The sequence below is a fragment of the Halichoeres trimaculatus genome, unplaced genomic scaffold, assembly GCF_033239565.1.
Source record: "Halichoeres trimaculatus isolate MK-OKI-2021-1 unplaced genomic scaffold, fHalTri1.1 fHalTri1_scaffold_6, whole genome shotgun sequence".
In the NCBI taxonomy this organism is placed as follows: Eukaryota; Metazoa; Chordata; class Actinopteri; order Labriformes; family Labridae; genus Halichoeres; species Halichoeres trimaculatus.
Genome location: NW_027437184.1, coordinates 17,991,196 through 18,015,190, shown reverse-complemented (window position 1 = coordinate 18,015,190; position 23,995 = coordinate 17,991,196). Strand labels below are relative to the sequence as shown.

The window sequence follows — 23,995 nt, the reverse complement described above, 5'->3', positions numbered from 1 at the left end:
ACTCTGCCAAAAGGCTGATCTTTCTGGAACAATGATGTCAACTGTTTATCCCTTCATTGCTTCATTGTTTTATTTGTCTGGTTGTGGCTGGTTGTCTCTCTCTCTCTCTCTCTCTCTCTCTTTCTCTCTCCCTGTCTCTCTCTCTCGCTTCAGCTCTGAGTGTCTATCTCACTCTTCTCTCGGTCATGAGGTGACACTGGCTCAGAGTACTGCTGATGCCCCCATACTCATTCCCCAGGAAATGCCCCCGTCTGGATCTCTGTGTGTCTGTGCGTGATTGGATGTGTGTTTGTTTGAGGAATAGCTGCCAGAGCATTAGCCTGCTGTGCTCTGAGTGCCAGAAGCTTTAGGTTTGTGTGCAGAATAGATGTGAGCTTGAATGGGAACTGATGAGTTTGTATGGAACCGCATTAGGGGGACACTCTCAGCGTGTATGATTTTGCTAAGCTCAGTTGATAGAACTGTTGTTGTGCCAGCCAAAATTCATTCAGTGTCTTTCTCGTCCTTCCACTTGCAATGTCTCTGGTGTAGTTTTTCATATAATTTTATGAAATCTAAGATTTGGCACCATTGTGTCATCACTAATACATCAAACATCAAATCATGCAGAGATGGATATCTCTAACGTAAAATCGTGTAATTTTGTTACTAAACAATGACAACTGAAACACTTTGAGAAAGAATTTGGATTAGAATATGGGTTAGGTATTACCCTGACTTGAATCCTTAACAGTGATGTTTAGTTGCATTAGCATCAATGGCCAACTTCCTACTGTTTGGCCTTGTACGGTTTTAGCAGTAAAAACCTGAAATATGTCATGTGAGGCAGCCAAATATTTCTGAGCATAGCTTAAACATTACCAGTGATTTTCTACATAAAGTGCCTGTTAAAAATTTTGAGTTTGCCTCAGTTTTTGTGCCCTCTTGTGCACAAAGCAGCTTATCTAAAACCACCTGTGCTAGTATTTTTTTTCCTGGTGAAAACTACACTTTTTCTAAATGTAAATTTGTTTCAGTTTATCAGAGAGTTATCATATCAAGAGATATCAAGAATGTCCAGTTAGAGGCACAGGTCATCTGCAGGCGCCCTATAGTTACTGTGGAGGCTCAAAGCCCGCCCCATCTCCAATATAGCTCCCACCAACGATTTGCCTCAAAACACTGAATCAAAAACAGATGGGTGACATCACTCTCTATCCATTTATTATTCTGTCTATCGACCAGACACAAAAAGCACCAGAACAAAATACAGTGATTACTTAATGAACATGAGAATGCGGAGCACATAAACACAAGAGTAATGACTGAAAAACAAACAAAAGAATTGATAGCCAAACAACATAAAGAAGAAAACAACTAAGAAGACATGTCATAGAAAAGTAATAACTTTAAAAAAGATGAGGCAGAGTAAAGGCAACACAATAAAAGATCTACTTTAGCAGACTAAATCTAACAGTAAGTCAAAATATCAAAAGGGTTGTTTTCATATTTCACCATCTACCAAGCAATCTTGTAACTCCATGTTGTCTGCTACAGAGCAGTCAGTCGTTACTTGTGATCTGTTTCTTGACTTGCAGAAAACTTTAAAATTGGAGCCAGTATGCCTACTTTTTCCACACTGTGGCCATACCTATTTAGTATCTCCTTTCACGGTTTAGAGGCAGTAACTGTAAATATATTTCTACACATCTTTTAGCTGTAAAGTGTAGATAACGTTCGTTTGGCAGTAGTAGATCAGTGTCAGCGCGCGGACACAGGAAATTGTCTGTTTAATCTTGTTACCATGGTGATATGTTTCACCTTTGTCTGGCGAGCAGTTGGTCGATGGATGATGGCGAGCTGTTTGCCGACAGAACTACGTTAAAGTTAACATTAAGGCCGCAGAAATGGAATTACCGGCCTCCTGTTATGGGAAACTTCACAATAAGAACCCAGTTGTTATAGAGTTTGAACGAGACATCAACTCGTTCACTGCAGCAATGAAACGAGCTTCCTCCTCGACGTTGGATAACGTCTCTCATGCTAAAGGGTGAGACACTGACAGCAATTTGGCGTTGGTAAAAGTCTACGTCAACTAAATGTTAGCAGAACAGCTGTGTAACGTTACTGTAAAGACAGGGAATAAAGCACTAAGAGAACTTTCGTTTAGTTGTCTTTTTAATAACTACGTTTCTCTATTGTGGTTGCCACAATGCCACTCAGTTACACAGCCAAGATTTATAAGCTTAGATAAATTCAAACATAACATGAGGACTATTATAATATCAGCCTATATTATTCTATGGCTGGATATTTTTACTCATTTTAGTGACCTACTGTCAGTAAAGTTATTAAGATTTGCTTGTGCCAATGTTAAATTCTCTTTTAAGGATTAAAATCCTGGTGGAAATCTGGAAGAAATACAAACATCGACTGCCTATCGACTTCTACCAGGAGCGCATGTTGGATGTTGCAGACTTCCTCTTTGGAACAAAGGTAATACTTAAGAAAGACCTGCCTTTTGATGTTGTCAGAGATTAAGTATGTTTTATGTTTTTCTGCCCTTTTTGTGGTGTGTTCCTCAAAGGAACCTCTTGTCCAGTAATGTTTTCCTCCATCTTTGCCTTTTTGATTAACTTGTTCAAGGAGCAACACTGTGGTCCATATGACCACAGCAACAAAAAATAATGTTTGAAATTGTTTTCCTGTCTTTGTCTGGTTTCCTCTTCCTGTAGTCATATCAGCTGGCGCTTTGGCATGGATACAGTCTTCACCTACTACAGTTCAGCTCAGTGAAAATAACTGACATTGTAGATCTGGACCAATTCATGGCCTGTTTCTTCCCTGAAGGTTTTGATACAGAACAAAATGTCTTCACTATGAAGGTAAACTGTGTTGTATAAACTTATGGGTGAGGTGTTCATTACAAAAAAAAAAAATCAGAATGTAAAATCAGCATGCTTTTAAATTTACCCTAACTCTAATATGCCTGTCAAAAGTCTATCTTACTGTGTTTTTGTGTCTAGATTCGTGCAATGCAGGGCTGTGCTCTGTGTATATTTGAACTGGAGAGAAGGCATGGCATCCTCAGCAAGAAAGGACTCTGCAAGCTGCTTTGTGTGCTAAACTTTATCAGGATCATGATGCAGGCTTTTCAGCAACATGAGCACCTCTCCTGGCTCATATATAATGGTAAATTTGTGCCATTTTTCTGATAATATTCGGCAATTACCTCGTGTTTGACAAAACACTGATAAAGTTGAGTCCTCAATGAGTAGAATTCAACAAGAAATCCAAAAGGTAGGCTTACCTTTCTGTTGATTGTTGTGAAGAATCCATCCTGTTTCACTTGATCTTCAAACTGGGAGCATCACATACAAACAGTTCCCTTTGTTTCCAAAAATCAAGCATAGACTGCTGTGTCAGCTACATAGTGTACACAATAAAAGCAAGTTTATGTTTTAATGAACCAGCCTCATTCTGTCCTCTAGGTTCAATACATATCTACAACATCTGTTGTTACCTGATGACCATGGATTGTAGTGCACAGGTACCTTTTTCTTAAGACATTTTAAAAGATTGTTTTGCCACATCTAATGCGCTTTAAAATGAGGTAAAATGGAAGAGAGTGATAGATAGCACAGAAAGACAGTCATATAGATGTGACTTGATTTTGTGGCAAGAGTTTGCTATTGATTTTGGATGATGTCCAGTGTGTCTAAAAGCGAGACTTGTTTCAGAGATTTGAGTCTTTACTTTTTCTTCCTTTGTCCAAGAAGCAGACCCTCAAAGCCATTGGCTCTTTAACATAATGTGTGACGTGCTTGTATTAATCTAAGTGTCATGATTCTTAATGTCATCCCTAATGGTCTCCTCCAGGCACTGGAGTATCTCCTGTGGGCAAGTGCTAGTTTTGAGCTCTCCATTCCTCTGATGACTTCTGAGAATCTGCCTTGGATTGTAACCCTCTATTGTGCTGTCTGTCACTGTTACTATGCCAACCAGGCAGAGGAAGAGGCAGAGGTGAATGACACACATCATCTACACCCAGACACAGACAAACACACAATCATTGTGATGTCAGCAGATTGTTCAGTCTGACCTTTGAAGATAGAAAGTGAAACTGACTGTGGGTTCTGGTCCATGCTGTTTACTTTTGGCCATATGAATTTGTTCCTCATGCTTATGTGTTTTTCATTTTCAAGTGTTTCTTCTGATCTTTTTAGGAATTTGCCAGGAGAGCTCTTGGACAGATCAGTGAGCTGGCAAAAATGGAAGAGCAGGGTAAAGTTCCTGCCACTAGAGAGACCCAGAGAGCTTACAAAGAAGCTTCAATTAAGGCAGGAATCTTCTTTACAATAAAAATATGGTGCTTTTTCTGTGATCAAATTTGAGGATGTAGAGAATACCCATACCTTTCAGTGTAAAAACTGTGATGATATATTGTTGGGTTTTTAAAATTTAGGCTGATTTGGAAACTTTTGTCTTCCAGCTGGCTGCTATGATTTTCAAGAGGGCTGTGTTTGAAGGCAGAAGGAGACCTTCAGTCAAAATCAGAATTAAAAGCTCTCTGAAGGACATACCCAATGTAATACGATCAACTTCACAGCTATCACTTCTTCAGTCCTGTTTTGTAAAGTTTCACTTCAAAGGGAATACCAACCACACTCCTTCCTCTTAAGTTGTCATACATCATTTCGTAATTATAAAGTTGCACAGCTGCTGTGTGCCAGGCATATCCACACTACCTTTAATCTTTTTATACTTACATCATTGAACCTTTTATAGTGTTCTTGAATAATCATTACTGCAATATTATGAATTATTGGAACACTTTTTTCTACATTTTTCTTTTTGAGCTCCTACCTGTCCCGCATGTAACATAATAATCATTTGTCATAGCATTACTAGAAATGTGATGCTCTTTTATGTTGACTGCAGGCACCGTGGCCTCGCAATACTACCGAGCGAATGCTCATGGGCATGTTTGACAGCAGTGCAGCACACTTTTTGGGGATCTTGGAGGCACTTAAGGACAGCAGCAGGCGCCCTCTGGAGATGAGGATGCCAGATGAGCCAGAGCTACAGGAGGTGATCCTGGAACTTCTGTCAGCTGGCATCAGCATATTAAGTGGTTGGTGAAAATAAATTTGTAAAATGAAAATTTCCTTTAGAAATCACATATTCTGTTAAGACGAGGAAGCAGCAGATGGTTTTAATTTTTTTTCCTTGATTTTTTATGTTTATTTGAGAAGGAATATCAACTGTGAGTGAGTCTCTTGCGCTGACCCCAACAAGCACACTCATGGAATTAGCCATTACAGGTAAGTAAGTCTCTTTCTCATTTTTCACACATTATCCTCATAAAAGCTCTTAATTATTGCCACAGATTATGTATTTAAAGTGTGTGGTTACAATTTAAATGTCTTGTGTTGGTGTTGCTAGGGGAAAGCAAGGTGTCTGTCATGTCAGGGGTGAGGTTCATCAAGCTCCTGTTTCAGTACAAACAATCAGATGAATTTACTGAACTTTCTAGAAAGATGCTGCAAGCTTTGTCTGTGAGTATGAGCATTTACTTTGGTGTTCATGATTTAGAAAATGAAACAGTCAATTCTTCTTGTGTTTTAAATTTAGGTTTGCATCTAAATGATCCTGAACGTCTTTTATCTTCCTATGTTAGAGTGTCGAAGGTCAGTCATTCAAGAAGGCAGAGCTGGAGCTTGCCATACTCAAAAATTTCACCGGTCTGCTTGGCTCCCAGAAGAGCCACCTTAAAGGGGACTTCATAAATGATGGTAGCACCAATTACATTGTACAACTTTACTAAGATTACTCTTCAGAATTTTTTTAATTGATGAATACAAAGTGAATTTTTGTTTTATGTTCCCGACAGATGGACAAAAGCCATTTTTCCAAATGAGTCATGAATTTACAAGGCTGGTGGACACCCTACACAAGTCTGTTTGTGGCTCTTCTCCTGTAGGTTTCTGTGCTGTGTGTGCACATATGTTTATCCATTAAAGAACAGGTTTCAAAGTAAATTTAGAGGGATAAAATGCTATATTCGTCATTTAAATGTTACTACACTGTACGCTTGTGTTTTGTAGGAGGTGCAGCCTGATAGGGAACTGGTTTTGGATGCTGTGTTATTTCTCTGGGATAATATCAAGATGGCAATCCAGAAGGAGCAGCTGCAAAACCAAAACTTGACACAACAGATTGAGAGGCTAGATGACTACGACCAAGTATGTTTTCAGAAAAAAAAATTTTAACAGAAAAAAAGAGACAGACATGAACTAAAACTTACTTTATTTTTCCCTAATAAAAATTAATGAAGACTTATTTTCCCCCCATGTGTAAATGTTTGTGTCATGTGCAGTGGCTATGGTGTCTATCTATGCTGTGTGAAGTGGCGTTTGCGTACAGCCTTGCAACAGTAGACTGCTTAGTGATGGGGGAGATGTTGTACACATTAGCTGTACAGCTTCAGAGTGCTGCTGAATGCAGAGAGCAACCACAGGATGCTGGTGAGCCATATACTCCTACTACCTGAAAACATGTTTCTTTCTTCTTTGTCTCTTGTTTTTTATTGTTAAAGATTATCAGTTTTTTCATTTCACTTCAGTCAAATTACACACTATCTGAGGCATGGCATATTTTTAAAAGAAATAATAGCTGTGACAATTTATACAGCTGCTTTTCTTTATTCTACCTGATGTTTAGCTACCTGTGAATCACACAGTGATGGTGTGAAGCTGAGCTCCTTCTCCCTTCTTACGGTATAGTAATAAGTTATATGTACATGTGATTAAATATGACAGATACAGTGCCAGTGTGCAGTATTTGTCATAATTATCGCAAACAAAAGTGTATTCTGTGTTTTTGCATCCTTGCAGAACTCAAGTACAGAGCTGCTCAAGAAGTTGTATGAGGTGGTGAAGAGGGGTCTTCAGGCTTTGGCCAGTGGTGTAGTAACACTGCTGCCCCAAAATTTCTCAGCAATAACAGACTCTGCTTTCATGCAGGTAGGCAGTCAGTATGAGTAGTGCTCACAGGGAAAAAATAATCTAAGCCATATATTCCATTACATACTACAGTGTAAAACCACAGAGAATCAGAAAACCAATGGTATGTGTTCTTAAAACCTGCTTTTCCCTTCTCCTGGTAGAAATTCAGCCCCCACCCTCCACCAATTCCCCTCACAGTTCCAGAGACATCACAAGAAGAGATCAACAAAGAGGATGACATTAGTAGAGGGAAAGAAGAGCCTGAAATTAAAGCAGAATCTAATGTTAAATTCTGTCAACACACTCAGTCAACTCATACGTACCTGTTGATCAAGGACTTTCATCACGAGCTGAACATCATCTACCACAGAGTTTCTCTCAAGTTACTGCAGCAAAATGCAGGTCAGGCTTTCTGCACAGCCATTTGTGACTTTCAAAGAATTGTTTGACTTCTGCATCCATTGAGCTAGTTATCAGCTTTTATTGATCAGGACTTGGAATTGTAGCTAAAGTTTTTGACTGTATTTGCTTATTAGCTTGGCTAGATTTGAATATATTAGAATTTAAAACATCTTCTATCTACTATCGACCATTGCCCAACATTCGAGAAAAATTGTAAAAATTGTGTTTTGCCCTGATGGTTTTCTAGTTACAGAGTCTGACCTGATGGATCATATCAAAAAGAACAAGGTGTCCAAGGCTCTTTTCCTGATCCAGAAAGCTTCTGCAGTGTACAACAACATGGAGCCAAATGGCAGCAGTGAAACAAAGAGTCTGCTAGAGGTAGCTAATGCATACGCATCCACGTCTTCTGAGCCAGTTTCATGTGGGTATTATGAGCGGTCATGAAATACAAATAATATTCAGCTGGTTTCTCTTTCTAGGAGGCTTCCTCTCTGGTGGAGAAGGCAGGGTTGGAGGAGAAGAAGATTTATTTCTCCACTATCTTTAAGGCTTCAGCTGACAATAAAGAAAAAGGTTCAAAGAATGGAGACGAAAGCCCTCCACCTCCTCCCATCATGCTCTCACGCACAGACCACTCCATGACCTTTGCCCCAGCACCTTATCAACTAAAAGGACAAGTGAGATTTTCTGCTATTTTTAGCCTTTATTTCACACACAACATCAACGTATTTTACAGTTTTACTTGTTACTTTTGTTTCTCTTGTATAGGTGTTCTGGTACCAGCTCTGTGGTCGTACAGCTGACAGCATTAACCTGAAAGTCCGCCTTGGGGACTGCAGTTTGCCAGGAACAGGAAATATGGTAGAGTTAGTCTCACAGATTAGTCTTAAGCTAATGGATGTGTTTTTTGTCCTCTTGTATGTTGGACTGCATGCCCCTCAAAGGCTGTTTTGTATGTTTTCAGGTCCCAGCAGAATCAGATGAGTGTGTGCTACGGGTGGAAGGGCTTGTGCCCAACCAGAAATATGTGTTTGCTGTTGCAGCCTACAACAACCAGGGCAAGCTTCTGGGCAACGCCATAGGGGCAACAACACTCCCGCTGCTAGCATCCATGCCAGTGCCACTGCTCGCCACATGGGCTAACTTGGCACAGGTGAACTTCACAGGACCAACAGCTCATGTCAAATGAACTACTCACGGCTCACTGGAGCCAAATCCTCCAAAACAGCCACATCATCTTTGTTGATTTGAATGAGCTCATGAAAAATTGATCGACCCCTTATTTCTGAAAACAGCAAAGAAATGATTGTTTTTTCTTTTTTTCTTCTTTTTAACCTCTCTCTTCAGGTGGCATTTCAAACTCAGCAGTATGCCATTGCAAAGAGAGCCTGCAAGGTATTGTTTAGCCACTTTACCTCTCTCAATTGTGGGGCTGACAGTGCACAGGACAGACTTGCAGCTACAGGGTGAGGAATCAGCCAAAAATAAACACATTTTAAGACTCCAATTAATTTCTTTTTACTTTGCATCATCATCATCTCTTCATTTGCTAATCACATATTGCCTGCCAACTGTGCTGAAGGCTGTGTGTCCGGACCCTACAAAACTCCACTCCTTACCTGGTCCGATTGTTCATCAAATCCATCTTCATTGAGACAGGAATCAGCGTCCATCAGGGATCACTCTGCTGTGACTCAATTAGTCATAATGGACCTTTTATCTGGGAAAAGGTATAACTCTACTCTTGGTGGAGACTTGTGAGTACAATATTATCTAGATGACTTCAATAAAAAAGGTTAGCGTTTTTTATTAATCTATATTTTATTTCAATCTGCCAAATGGGTAAACTGTTCCATCCTTTTATTTTTTATTTTTATAAGGATGAAATGTTTCATTTATTGTAAAAACAATAGTTGATATGCTATGTTCATGCATGTGTGTACAGGAGGCCAGACTGGCAGAATGTGAACGAATGCTGGTGGCCACTGACCTTGCGATGTGGTTAAATGATGGTGATGCAGCTGTGCAAACTGTTGTCGGCTGTTACAGCCTTTTGGCACCTCTGATCTTTCATCAGGTCATCTGCAACCTTGTAACAGAGGTATTTAAAGCCCTTATCCATTCAAATCTGAATAATTTGTTTCACAACAACCCTGTTAACATGTTATACAAATTACAAATTACCATAAATAGATGTTTTATGTTAGTCTATGTTTTATATGTTGATGTGCAGGTGCTGAAAAAGGGCTTGATTGTTCTAGAAAAGAATTCTGGAATTCTCAAAGAAAAAAAAAGTGGAGAATCCACGGACTACTGTATGCATATGGTAGCCTGCATTACCTACTACCTCTCCAAGGTGTGTCTGTGTGTTTTTATATTTAGTTTAACTGTTCTATGCATTTATACCATATAATGTTTACTGTATTTTCTGTGTGAGGAAGATGTTAACTTAGAGTTACAGTCAACTCTCATATCTTGGTTCCATGGGTCGTTGTTCAAATTCATTCAATCAGTGGCATTCACCTTGTATATGATAAGCGTCCCCAAAACTACTACCTTAAAGACATTTTTATGAAGTTACACAGAACATGCACTATTAAAAAAATGTCAAAAATTCTCATCTACATCTCAATTCCTAAATGTAAAGAATGATAACCAATAAAGAGGCTTGTACAGAGTAAGTTATTATATTTTTTTCTTTGTTACCCAGGCTTACCGTGTTCGACGGGACACTCAGGCGGCTTTAGCAGTGATGGAACAGGGCCGCAGACTGCTACAAGATGTCTTTGATTCTCATATCACAAGACTTGCTAAAGAGACTGTGGTTGAAAGAAAAAGCGGGAAGGTAAAGATTTCCCGCATGAATATTCGGCTCATTTCTAGTTCTGTCAGCAATTTCAGTTTGTTTGTGTGTGTATGTTTAGAGAAAGGTCGATCGTGGTGCAGTCATTGGAATTAGGAAAAGTCTTCAGCTGAAGGCAATGCATTTGAAGAAAGAGGACAGAATACCCCCTGAAACATCTATCACAACTGGCAATGGTAAAATTTACTCTTCAAGGAAAAAAAATAATTGTGTCAAGAATTTGGACACAAAGATTTGGTATGTTTTTTTTTTTTCTAAAGCCTCATATTGTATACCTTCGTCTTTTTTGTTGTAGAGATTTCATGCCCACTGACAGGATGTGAAGATCCTACTTTATTGTATGATCATATCTCCAACCATCCATTAAGAGATGCCTATCAGGAAGGTAAATGGCCAGTTTTCCTATACTTGATAAAATGCATAATCATTTGTGTACCCTCATAACCGTGTTTTTGTGTGTGCATTCTTGACAGTGACAAAGGTCAGATACAAGGCATGTTTCATTGAACTCGCCACACTACTTCTCCAGAGAACCATGGAGGAGGGTGAACATGACCTTGTATTAAAATGGGGGCAAAATATACTGGACTATCTTTCCAGGTGGGCTTTTAAAATATAACATTTAAGAGATAGAAAGAAACCTGAATTGAAAGATCTCAGCTTATACTTCAAACTCAAGTTGTTACTGCCACAGTCAAAGAGAAAAACACTACTGTCCTGTTAAGTTCTGTTCATACAACACTTTAACCCACTGTATCTGTTTTTCTTACATACATGACTCTATGTGAATGGTTCTGTCTTTTTTAGGCGTGATGAGGGGATGGGGCTGACGAGAAAATGCTTGGATGGAAACAGGCCAAGTAACAGAAGAGGCAGTGGTCAGGCTCCAAAAGGAAATGAATCTCCCCAGGTACAATAAAAGTACTTCAAAACAAAAACCAAAAACATACAGATTCCGCAACAGATACCAACAAAAAACATCTGGAAAATGATTTAAAACAGATTAAGTTCGCCTTCTTTGCAAAAAATGTGCTTCTGGAAATGTTTGGACTAACCTCACCAACACGTAGGTCTTGAGGAGTTTCAGGGGAAAACTCACAGAAGACGTGTGCTGATGTTTCTGTCTTCGCTCCCTCTAAAACAGAGTAAGCCCACGCCTTCTCACTGTGACACAACACAAAAACCAAAGCAGAAAATACCACGCAGCATTCTGCAGAGAATGAGAACAAACAGGTACACTATCATAGTGTCTCTATCTAGTACAGGTTGACGTCTTTGTTATAATACCTTTCTAAAATGTACACTTAACATCCTGGGCAGAGAGAAGCAGATTGTGGAGAACTTGCTGGCTGTGATGTCTTCTGTGGTGAAACGCAACAAGAAGCGGCTTCATCTTAGAAACATGTGCTCTGAAGAGAGAGTTTGGAAGGCTCACCTCAACTACATCATGGCTCAAGCTCATTCAACGCTGCTTTATGAGAGCCTGGACAAGCTGTATGGAGAAGCACTGCTGCCCAGGTTCCATCAAATGAAATCAGCTTTTTTATCAAACATTTCCTGTTATACTCATTACTCTAGTTGTATCACTTGCTTTGAACTGAGAGCTTGCTGCAGTTTTATGTCATCATAAAGAGCTACAGTATAGTGTTGCTTCTTGGCCACGGGTAGTATTAAAAAAAAAGTGGGGTTTTGGATGTCTGAAGTCAGTTCACTGAAGTAAATGTTGAAAATATTACAATTCTACATAAACAATCATATGTGTTTGTATAATACTATGTTCTGCATGTGCTTTGTTCCAGATACAGCTGCTTAAATCCCTTGTCTTTCTCTCTGGCCCACACTGGTGTTCTTGTGCCAAAGATTGTACAGCAACAGCCGTCTCCTGAAGATGCGGTTGACACAGACAAAGAAATCTCTCACTCAAGTCTGAGGAACAATGGGACTGCACACAAGGACATGAGCAAAGAGAAGGTTGAGGGTAAATATCCTCTTCAGAAAAAGAGAAAAGTTATCACTGATTAGGGAGTAATGACATTTGACACTTGACACTTGACCTTTTTTTTCAGAAGTCAAAGCAGATGACTCCAACACAGAGGAGAGTAGTAAGGAAGGAGAGGATTCCTCTCAAACTCTGGAAGAGCAGAATGACATGAAACAAAACACTTCTGCCTTGGTGCTTCACTCACTAAGTAAAGCAGCATTACACCTCAGAAGATCCATGGTACTGTATTGTTACATTTAAGCAAGCACTCGCTGCAACTAAATGAGATCTTCTACTTTTGATTCAGCTTTTTTACTTTGTGTATATATGAAAACATGTCTTTTTCACTGGGTTTTTATTCCTTAGCTCTGTCAAACCATATCTCTGTGTGTGTTAAATTTTTTATTCTTTTTTTTTTCAGGTGTTGGCTCATCGTGGCAGCCACTGGACTTACCTGCAATATGTGTGTCAAACAGTGTGGAGCCAAAATTGCAGAATCACTGACTTAATACAAAGAGCTGCAGAGTTTGAATATCCCTTCCCGATCACAGCGGACCGGCTAAATACCACCTTCACCCCACTGCTGGTGCTGGCTACTGATCTAATTATTGACATGATGAACAGACTAGAGGTAAAGTAACATTCAGCTTTCTAAGAACTAATAAAGATACTTATCCTCATCTTAAAAAGAGTAAACCCTAGAGTCTAGACCTTGAAATTTCAAAGTGTAGTACAATATGCAAGCTGCCAATGATCTCACTCGTCACAGACTCTGTGGGTTGTCCTTTGAGCGTAAACACATCACATCACTGAACGAAAAAAAACACAAACCTTCTTATGACTCTTATTTTAGATAATCTTTATTGCCCTTTTCAGCTTTGGAGATTTTATGACATGGATCTGACTGAGGATGAACTGGAGTCCAGTCTGCACTTCTCTGCACCACTGGATGACAGCAGCTGGGTGGACCTGCGTTGGGTTCGCTCCTTGGTGTTACATACTCTTGAGTGTCTACATAAAAATGGCAAATGGGAGAGCCTAGCTCACTTTGCCTTACTTTACAACTCCTACACACGGTACATGTGGCAGTGATTTTTATGTAAAGTGCAGACTCATTGCAGTTATGATTCATTTTAAAATCTTAAACAGGTAAAACATGTAAACATGAAGACTTTTACCAAGATACATAATTTACAGAATTGGTCTGAGATATGTTAAATGCATGTTTAAATTCAGGTTTCAGGTAAAGCACATCTGATTTCGCAAGACAACATGTGTTTGGCTCAGTACCCTAACAACAGTACACTGGGTAGACACTTTCTTGTTCTACATATCTTTAGATTTGTTTTTTTGTGTCTGTGACTTCAATTGTTTTGTCTTTTCTAGGGAACGTTATGCCTTGACAGTGACTCCCCTACTCATCCATGCTCAGAGGAGGCTGCTCGAAAGGATTAGTTCATGTGGTGGGCCTGTTGTGCCACAACCACACCATGTCAAGACAAAGAGGGCTACTGGCAGAGAGGTAGCACATGGCCATAAACAAATCAATCTGTTTGCTTTTACAGTTACATTTGAATATTATTCTATTTTTTCTGTACTTTAGGTAACATGCAGGAGCTATGCCAGCTGCCAGCTGATCAGTGGATGGACGCCTCATTCATCACAGCAACTGACTCAACGTAAAAAAGCAGCACTCCACTCCACTCCCAGAGACTCAGCTGAACTTGAAGGTTTGAGGAGTTGACTTTTTTAAAGTCATACAGTATTTTAATCCCAGTGTTAGACTTTGTGGGAAGACATACAAGATAAAAGAATAGAATAGAATAGAATAGAACTTAATTGTCACAGCAGGTGAAGCTCTTCCAATGAGGCGATGGTGTCTGATGTTAGCTCTGTTAGCCATGTCTGTGAATATCATGATGCTACTCTGCCCTCTGGTATTCCCTCTGTTGCTGGGTTAGCACAGCTAGCTTGTCCATCTTATTGGAGATAGATCTTACGTTCCCAATAACGATGGACAGAAAGACAGGTCCATGTCGTCACTTCTTAGCTCACACCTGAGAACCAGCACGTCATCCTCACCTCCTTCTCCTAGCCTTGTGGGAAGACATCAGGCCTTACACTAGTTAGCATTGATATGCTACAGGCTGCTAACAGCTGAGTTCACATGTAAACAATGCAGCCATGGTTACATGTCGGATCTCCAGACAGACACAGGAGCAAAAGTAGTAAAAATATCGCTGAAGCCACAAAAAGTTTGGTGTCCGTGACCAACAATTGAGCCATACAAAGTAATGATCCACTCCAAATACAAAGATTACGAAAAAGAGACGAAAAATTTACAAGAAACAGACAAAGGCGACAGAGGTGCTGCAAAACAGCAGCCTTAGCCAACAGGGTGGCACCTAGCATATAGGTTGCTAGGCGCCTATACTAGAAAAACCCATACTAGAAAATGTCACCATTTAACCAGACTAGAGAAAAATATATCATACATGCTTTAACTGGTTAGGTTTGCATGAGTAATGTTTTCTTACTTCTGTGCTTAAAATCTAAGCATCTGAGAAGCAGCGCTCCCTGTCTCTTGTTTGCGTTCCTCTGGATGTGGAAGACACCCTGAGCTGTTACCGTGAAGTTGTCGAGAGAACACCACATTGTCTTCAGGTCTTCCAGCATAGCCGCACATTGGGGCAGCAACTTTTGGCCTACACACAGCCTGGTGAGTTTAGTGCTAATAGACACAATAACATACACGCAATCCCACAACAACTGCCTAAGAATGTCATTGTGGGCACTGCCTGTGTCTCTGTCCAGGCTTTTCCACACAGGCAAAGCACTGTCGAAGCAGAAATCTGACCCATTCTGCAAGTCGGGTAAATTTCAGCCCTGTGGTGATGCCAGCTCCAAGCATTCAACCCAGTGACCCGATGAAGGAAGATTACCGTTCATCAGATGCTCTTTACAGGATTCCTATCAGTACTGACCACATGCCAACTGTCATTGCTGCATATTCCAACTCCATCAGTAAGATCACATTGTAGCAGGCTAAATTACGAGATGATAACAAAGAATGCTGGGATGAAGTACATCAGTCAGTGAGTCAGTCTTTTGGTCTTACTTTTCTTTAGAGTATCTCCAAGCCAATGGTCTCGAGTCTCTCAGAGTGTTAGCGCTAAGTGAACTGGGAAACCTTCAGTTCTATGATGGAAACACACGGTAGTATTCTGTTTCTGGAATTTCTATGCATATTTTTGCACGCACCTTTTGTCATACTGTAGGTTTGGCATTCCACAATTTTTGCTCTATTATTTTAATCATCTCATTCCTGCTTGTGTTTCATCTCTAGAGCAGCACACTTAGCGTGGAGTAAAGCTGTAGATTGTGCCTTACAGACCTCAGGGGTCATAGAAAAATGGAATGGGTTGTCCTTTGGGAGTGGCTCCCAACAACAAACCCTGAAACAGGCTGGCATTTGGGGATGTCTTCAGGCTGCTGTTCTTGCTGCAAAGATTGCACAGTATGTTTCAGAAAGATCTATGACTGGCCTGATTGATCTACATTGTGTGCTGCAGGATTATGCATTTAAAACTTGCTCGTTTCTATGCAAGGTATATGTTATGATCTACAGGTATATCTTCACTTCTAATGTCAGCCAGAGGACCGAATACTGTCTCTTGTCTGCTCACCTCTTTAAGGTAACATTTCTAATGGATTTTAATCCCTTTGCTTGTGTTTTTTCTCCTTTAAATAAATAACAACGGAAAATGTTAATTGACAGTATGATGGCATGCACTCATTTTGGAATGCTCATATGTTCTTAATTTGTGTGTCTTTTTGTGACCTGCTTCCCTAGTGTGTACTTTTTTGCTCCATGGGCCAGCCTAAGGCTGATCTCCACTATGCTGATCATTGCATTGGTGATGAGCTGCTTCCTGGAGTGGATCTTTTTTCAGAGCCCCACAGGCTTGACCTCAGCAACACCGTTGCAAGCCTTAATTTTATTTGCAACTGGCTTTTCACCACAGGCTACCACATCACGGTACACTAAGAAATTTTGTCTGTACCCTTTTTTAATCACAGCTCTTGAGTTAAATAACTGACTCAGATTTAAATTACATTTTTTGATTTCAGCTGCTGCCACTTCTGGCTCTGTACCTACATTTTGTTCAGACCGTGTGCAGAGATGTGCAGCGGACTGTTGAAGCAAAGATACTCAAGGTCAGCATTTGTGTTTTCACATATAATTGCTTTTCTTCTCATGATGAGATGGTTGACATATCACTACCGGTTAACCTTTCTTACAGATGCGTGCTCTTACTGAACTCTGCCTGTTCACTGAAGCTGTTAAGGAAACAGTTCAGCTTATACAGGGAACAGGAGTTCTTCTGCCAAACGGACACTACATCAACAAAGACAGTATCCAAGTATAAACACAAACATCCACTATGTTCCCTTTGATCTTTTCTTCCTTCTCTATTCCAGTACAAACCACTGTGTTAACCTGTTTAAAATGTGTAGACATTTTATTTTCCTTTTAATAAGTGTGTTACCCTAAGTTAACCTTTCTGTGTACAGGCCTCTGTACTTTGCTAGACTTTTGACTCTTTATTCTATCTCTACTCATGTTTCAGGTATTGTGACATAGTGTAATTATACATGCCTTTATTGGAATTTTAAAAACAGAATTTGAATGTAATACTACTTTCTTATTTTGCAGCCTGTAAACAAGTTCTACACAAACAAATCTCTTCTGGACAATACTGAGGTACAAATGAAACACTGCATCAAACTCAATATCAGAATGTTTTTTTTTCCTCAGAGTACTTCTGGAAAACTCTTGTAGTCAGACTTCTGAATGCTAATAGCCACTTTCATCAGTGTGTGGGACTACTTTTATGTAAAGCTAGTGAACCTCCTATGACTAGGGATCACTCACACCATCACTCACAGTGCCAGCGGATGAAAAGATGTAGAGACACAGTGATGAGTGGGCAGTAAAATAGGGAAAATAGTCTACTGAGGGAGAGTTACAATGTTGATTTCTGGGCAAAGTCATTGAAAGCAGTATGTAATGGCAGACGATGGCAAGAACAAAAAGACTGTCTTATTTATGGTAACAGTCAGGTAAAACCTTACCACAGTGCACGTTACTGAACAACAGAGCATATAAATTAGAGTTGTCATGCAGCAGAGAAAGAGGGTACAAATGCTTTTTTTTTAACTGAGGCTGATGGTTTAAGGTCTTCAGACCTGATGTGAACAAAATTCTTAAAATACAGGCATATTAAACTCCAGATTATTTTGTGTTTACCTTTCAAGCAAATAACTAATTACATTTATGTGTATTCAAAGATGCAAATCTAGCATATTTGTACAATATATGCACTTTCCTCAAACCCAGTGATTAACTGAGATTATATTCTCTGATCATTGTATTTAGGCTCTGGATGAACTGGTGAACTCTGAGTTTGACCCAAAGGTCTGCAAAGTGTACGGGTCCACATTGTGCCTCCGTATTAACCTCGCTCGCATTCAGCTTGTCTTGGCCCTCAGTATGACTGTACAAGGCGCTCCTGTGTCAGGTCTGTCAGCATTGGTTCCTCTTTGAATAATTTATGTTGATTTTGTTGATTAAGTTGTGTGTATTGGATTTTTTTTAAGTTTACAAAATTCACATTTTACATTCCCTCACTTATATTACATTATCCAAGAGGTCCATGTCTCAGCTTAAGACTTAACTGGTAAAACAAACTTGTCTTAATGACTTGTCATCACATGGGCTAGATTTATATGGAAATCTTAATATTTCCAAAGGTGGTCTGAATGAGTCTTTTCCAATTTTGTATAAGCATTTCAAGTATCAAAATTTCAGCTTAAAAAGGGATTGCTTTTTTTCTTTCATAATGTCACTTTAGATGAATCAGCTTTTAAATCTCAATCTGCTAATTGATTTCAGAGTCTGTTGAAGGAGAAACCAGTGAAAACTTGAGAAGTTGTTTAGAAAAATCAACTCACCATGAACAGGAAAATCAGGAAACTGAGGGCTGTTCAAAAGAGCTGAAATTGCTAAATCTTCATTCTCAAAGGGATAAACTTACTTTGAAATGGATTAAGGTAGGCCTTTCGCAGATTTTCACATTTTTCAGTTATAGTTGCATCAGTGATTGGCTAGTGAAATTTCTGCATTTAACTGTGGGATATCTGGCATGTCACCATGACTTTTGCTATGTTGTATCTTGTGTGCTTCAAAATGTCAATTGCTGTCATTTCTTTTGTCATAGTTCCTTTTGCTTGAAGGAGCATCCTCCTTGTTGAACCTTGTTGCACAGCAGCTCACAGCTCTATCCTGTAGTGACATGGAGAACCTAGAACTGGCAGTAGAGATAAATCTTCTAAAGGCCAACCTCTACCTGCAGCAAAGAAATACTGCCTTTAGGTACAGGTCTTTGTTGCGTCTGTACTCAGAGTATGAGCTGGTTATTATATTTGCGGACTGAACTAATAAGCGTTCTGTAACTTTTCCTTCTAGTTGTAAAATGGCCATTTCTGCCTTGATGCTGCTGCAGAAATCTTCTGTGAGTGGATCTACATCTGATTTTAAACAATCTACATCTCAGCATCCAAATGTCAAGACTGGAAATGAACAGGTAATTACATCATTAAAAAGCTGAGCTTTGAACAAAACAAAATAGATTTAAAATCTGTATCCTTGAGCTATTAATCTTATAGAATGTAACATCATTATAATCCTACCTGCTGCTAGTTAGCATCACATACTGTTTTATTATGCAGAGTATATACTGAAAAGTTCTTTTTATGTGTTTGCCATTTTTTGTCAATCAAAAAGTCTAGAATACTTCATCGTCTGAATACTGGATGTCTAGAATTCATTGTCTGAAGAGATCATCTGATCATTAGCACATTTGAAGTTTATTTGAGAAAATGAAGATTTCAGTAAGGTTGAGTAGAAGAAAGTAAGGATGAAAATAGTGAAACACTTTGTACACTGTACAAAGTGTCAACCATTTGGCAACTAGATAGAGCAGTGAAATCCGAATTCAACCTATAAGCTTCAAAAAGGTGGTGGGTTCTGCCTTGCCTGCATTCTTTCATTGCCACTAACTACGCTGCCATAGAGGTAATCATCAAATGAAATTAAGAGTTTAATCTCATTGTTACAATTGAAATGATGTGTCAAAGATTTTTAGAATGAATTCTAGACATTTTTGTGTTTACAATACATTTAATTTTTTTCTGAGGAAGACATTGAAGAGTTTCACATTTGAGACAAAAACAGGTCATAAGTTTTGTTGGATGTTTCAATGGATTAATACATTACATATTTGTCAAAGCAATTGATACATATTTAATGAAATTATATTTAAGTACACCTTACATGTGTCCCACAAGTAGTTGAATAGCTTTAAAACCCTAAACCCCTGAATTTCCTGTTTCCAGATGAGAGAATGAAGTCCTTGTAATTTGTGTGTGAATCTTTCTGTCAGGTTTCAGTCTTCAGGTTGCTAAAAATTGCGGTGTATCTGTCTCCCTGCAGGGTGATTGTCCCAGAGCTACTGAGGCTAGCGAGAGAATAGGAATTTCTCTCTGGCTGCGCTGCCACTTAGCTCTGGCCTACAGCTTGGCAAGACACAACCCTGAAAGTGGTTGCCTATTTCCAGGTATGGTTTTGCTTGGCTGCTCTTTCTAAATTTTGTAGGTGTTGTGAGGGGATACAATGTATGATGTCATATCATACCAAGCAGAAATAATCAGAGTAAATAAGACTCCAACAGGAAGTTTATGGTTGATGTTATTGTTAGTGACCTGAAACTTAAAGATGCACTCCCCAACTTCCCTGCTACTGCAGGACTGATGTTACTCCCCTTGTCTTTGTCAGAGAAGAGTTTCATGTTGTCAAAATAAGATAAAAGAATATTACCATGTATATTTTTGTCATTTCTGTATGTTTATCTACTTATTTATTTGTGTGTAAATGGATATGCATGTATGTGTGTCCCCAGGCAAAAACCTAAATGAAGAGACAGCTCGGATATTGCAGAGGGGGCTTGATGAATGTGCTCAATGGGGAGACCTTGATTTCCAATTTCTTTTGATGGTTGAGGGAGCAGAATTAGACTTTTGGAGAGGCAGAACTGACGAAAGCATGGCATTGTTACAGGTATTATCACACACACAGAGAAACACAGATTTTATGTATAAAAAACGCTTTTTAAGTTGAAAGACTCAATGGAAAAAATCTGTAAGAACCTGACGTGTCCAGCTGTTTTAATGGAGTACAAATTTTATGACTATGTTAAAATACAATCTCTAGAATTATGTATTTCTCATATAAAGTACACCCTACTGATAGGGCCATTATGGTACAATTATTACACCAAAACAGAAATTATAACCCTACTTCTGTCATTCAACTTGTATATAACTTAAAACGTAACCTGTGATTGATATAAGCAGGAATGATGACAGGCAAGGGATAAAATTCACAGAAAATAAATGCAAAGAGCTCATCTTAGCTGTCTTGGAAAGATGGGACCCAAAAAACCCTAACAACTGTGTGTCACAGAAAGATATCATTGGAACTGAGCACATACTTGGAGTAAAACTGTAAAGTAAAAAGATGGGCTGTGTGCCCAAGAGAAATGACACATAAATTTAGCTCCGCACTATTGCCGTGACCCGGATTTGAACCGGGGTTGCTGCGGCCACAACACAGAGTACTAACCACTATACGATCACGGCTGCTAGGTTGTACCTCAAGCCTTCTTTTTGTCAGAGAATAGTTGGTCCCCTATACAGGAATCTGCTGGTCTTTAATGTCTTAGATGATTTTCCCTTTAACCTGGGGGCATAAGTTTGTTGGAGTTGCTCTTACAGGACTGGATCCTTTCTCTATTTGTGTTCCAGGAAAAATTGATTTGGAAATATGATAACTGACAAGTAATGGAAGCAAGTTTTATCAGGCTGTGCTTGAGTGTTATGGAAGGCTCCAGAGGCCACAATTAGCACAAGTTGAAAGGCAGAGTAACTATCAGAGAGCTCCTCTCAATTGTTCAGGGGTAGTACTCAGACCTAGGAACAAGTGATCTGCCAGTCAAAAATGGCACTGAGCTAACAAGGAGTCAAAGCTAGAATCTCCTGAACCATAGTCTGACGCATGATCCTTTGCATCACAAGCCTACACAGCAGAGCGTGACATGGCCAAATGAAATCAGAGACAAGAAGGGTCCAGGAGATTTGACATGTTCTTCACCTTGAATAATGACTTGCAAAGGAGAGGCCTGTGTGCCCAAGACATCAGCTCGGCACTTTTGCCGTGACCCGGATTCGAACCGGGGTTGCTGCGGCCACAACGCAGAGTACTAACCACTATACGATCACGGCTGCTTGGTTGTTTCTCAAGACATTTTTCACCAAAGAGTGGTTGGTGCCCTGTACAGGAATTTGCTTAGATTTAGGGCCATAGTTAGTGATGACTGCAGCCATGCGTCTTTGCATACTCTCCACCAGCTTCTGACACTGTTCTGCTGTCACAGCAGCCCATTCGTGTTGAAAAACTTCAAACAGATTTGTTATGCTTTTGAGGCTTGTGGTTCTCCATTCAGAGCTTTTTCTTGGTGTAATGAATGGCCGTCATGGAGATCTTTAGCTTATTGGCTACCTGTCTCTCACTTATGCCAATTTCCAGCTGTGCCAAAATGGCTGCCTTTGTGGCTTCATATAATTATTTTGTTTTAGGTATTTTGTAAGAGCTGACAACTTCTGAGGTGTGCTACTACTTGAATTTAAGCAGGAAACCACTCTTGGCCTTTGCATGTGCACTGCTGCTTATGATATGAAATGGATTCTTATATAACCTGGAAATACAGTGGAGCTTTAGCATGTCAAATAGGACATAAAATATTATATTATCAGCTCCATTATTTTTCATGTTCATTCTATTCTCCAAACAATGTACCTTTAGTGGTACTAGACATTAAATGAACAAGAAATTAAAGGAAACAAAGATAGGCTGTTATTTAAATAGGCCGGTTTTGCGCCTGTTATCGATTGCGCACGTACTCTTAGTAGATCTAGTGAAACATGCGCACTGATATCACAGGCAGTTTTTTTGTTTGTACATGCAATTAAGTGCCTTTTGGGATCTTAGTAGATCAGGCCCTCAGTGTCTCAAATGTTTTTCCTTTGGGCTGGGGGCAAATGTTGGTCAAGTTGTACACAGGGCTTCTTTGATTCCACACAACTTGGACAACTTGGAGTACTTACCTTATCAGACCCCAGAAATTGGCCATGTCACTCGCAGTCCAGTTCAATAATTTATCATGAATTTTCCTGATCAAAATGCTATTTTGTGTATTCTTTAATCTATATATTCTTTTTTATCATTCGGACAGGAAGCCATTTCCTTGCTCTCAGGACGGACGTTGATGCCTCCAAAGACAAGTTTGACCCTGGTTCGGGCCAATTTGCTGCTTAGTTTCATGAGAAGTGGTCAGAGAGACAGACATTTGGATCTGACGCATAAACTTATAAAGAAGGAGGTGCACATTTTTTATACCCCCCCCCCCCCCCCCCTAAAAAAAAAAATAATAATAATAATAATAATAATAATGAATAAATTAAAAAAAAAAAATCCAGTTTATTTACTAAGTATGATCAATATTAACTAATTTTCTTGATGCCTCTTTATTTCAGTTGTGTATATTTGAGGAGAATGTGGTTTTGGATGATGGAAAAATATGCTTTTCCTCTTCTGGTCCAAAAAACATGTACCTTCCTTACCTCACCCTACTGGACCAGGCCACCATTTAAATGGTAATGGACTTCTTTTTGCAATTTAATGGGTGTCTTAGCAGTGAGCACTAGATTTTGTTTCTGTAACCCCTGAAAATACCTGAATCAATCATTGGCATTCTTGCTTTGAAATCAGCTTTTGGATACTTTGTTGGTGATTTACTGAAAATTAACTTGAACATTTTCTTCCATTTAGTTTTGTGTATATTTTTTAACCAGGTAACAATGTAACATTTCTTCAACGGAAGTGCCACTCCCTGCACAGCCATTGCAGTCCAGTTCCAAAGAGCTCTTACACCCGTCCCACCAGATTGAAAAGAAATCTCCTGCACCTGACCCCTCTCTGAGCAAGCAAAGCAGCTTCAGTCCTACAAGCAGACAGCTAGCTTACTTAGTATGTGATTAACAATGTTTTGCACTACTTTTTTATTTCTAATTCTATGCCTACAATGATTTTCCTGCATATTAAATTTAAGGTTGCTTTGTTTTGTTATTACACATAAATAGCATTCATAAATAACAGTAGCAATAAAGCAGTAATGCATTTAGTCAAAGCTGTGTCAATTTTTCAAAGGGCAGGGGTAATTGATTTTGAATAAAGGTTGTCAAATGATAGATTTCAAAGCTGCCATACAAAAATACATATCTGAGTCTTTTGATTTTTTTTTTTTAATTTAAAATCAATGAATTTACTTTGTACTCAAAAAAAAATCACAATATTCAATAACTGTAAAGAGAATGGGAATACCAAGAGCTTTCATGTGCCACCGTGTGTCCATGCAGTCACCTCTTTCAGCCAGAATCACTTGAGTTTACCTGTGTGTAAAAATCATATTTGACATAATGAAATACAAGTTAATCCTTGGCAACAATTTGTAAAATCAGTAATAGTATACGTTTGAAATAAGATGTGAATCGATACCCTTTAACCTGGATCAGTAGAATCAG

General features: G+C 39.2%; 1 protein-coding gene and 2 non-coding genes across 3 annotated transcripts; 1 reads left to right on the top strand and 2 right to left on the bottom strand.

Moving 5' to 3' along the window:
• The first annotated feature begins 1,886 nt into the window (after window positions 1-1,886).
• On the top strand, window positions 1,887-23,502 carry cfap54 (cilia and flagella associated 54). Its single transcript, XM_074672533.1, has 57 exons — window positions 1,887-2,029; window positions 2,370-2,475; window positions 2,715-2,864; window positions 3,006-3,171; window positions 3,471-3,529; window positions 3,859-4,002; window positions 4,206-4,319; window positions 4,472-4,567; window positions 4,921-5,113; window positions 5,235-5,303; window positions 5,425-5,537; window positions 5,660-5,774; window positions 5,873-5,958; window positions 6,087-6,224; window positions 6,359-6,506; window positions 6,703-6,758; window positions 6,876-7,004; window positions 7,148-7,388; window positions 7,636-7,769; window positions 7,871-8,068; window positions 8,160-8,252; window positions 8,356-8,544; window positions 8,739-8,857; window positions 8,974-9,121; window positions 9,337-9,492; window positions 9,625-9,747; window positions 10,102-10,236; window positions 10,316-10,430; window positions 10,550-10,639; window positions 10,728-10,854; window positions 11,062-11,164; window positions 11,396-11,487; window positions 11,575-11,772; window positions 12,054-12,232; window positions 12,321-12,475; window positions 12,657-12,866; window positions 13,112-13,311; window positions 13,622-13,757; window positions 13,839-13,965; window positions 14,793-14,954; window positions 15,050-15,259; window positions 15,364-15,451; window positions 15,582-15,752; window positions 15,864-15,930; window positions 16,089-16,274; window positions 16,367-16,453; window positions 16,540-16,659; window positions 16,953-17,000; window positions 17,676-17,817; window positions 18,192-18,349; window positions 18,517-18,671; window positions 18,765-18,882; window positions 19,791-19,914; window positions 20,257-20,414; window positions 22,648-22,794; window positions 22,949-23,068; window positions 23,267-23,502. The coding sequence occupies exons 1-56, from the start codon at window positions 1,887-1,889 to the stop codon at window positions 23,063-23,065; spliced, it is 7,551 nt and encodes a 2,516-aa protein (XP_074528634.1). The 3' UTR covers window positions 23,066-23,068; window positions 23,267-23,502.
• Window positions 20,924-20,995, bottom strand: trnah-gug (transfer RNA histidin (anticodon GUG)). The gene has a single exon. It is a non-coding gene; the product is annotated as a tRNA-His (tRNA).
• Window positions 21,566-21,637, bottom strand: trnah-gug (transfer RNA histidin (anticodon GUG)). The gene has a single exon. It is a non-coding gene; the product is annotated as a tRNA-His (tRNA).
• Window positions 23,503-23,995: the final 493 nt, after the last annotated feature.

Excerpts from the sequence above, each read along its gene's own strand:
- cfap54 (XM_074672533.1), top strand. The coding sequence starts at position 1,887 with ATGGAATTACCGGCCTCCTGTTATGGGAAACTTCACAATAAGAACCCA. Across the intron at positions 11,165-11,395 it reads AAGGAAATGAATCTCCCCAG|CAGAGTAAGCCCACGCCTTC; the intron begins GTACAATAAAAG and ends CTCCCTCTAAAA. Across the intron at positions 18,350-18,516 it reads TTACTTTGAAATGGATTAAG|TTCCTTTTGCTTGAAGGAGC; the intron begins GTAGGCCTTTCG and ends CTTTTGTCATAG.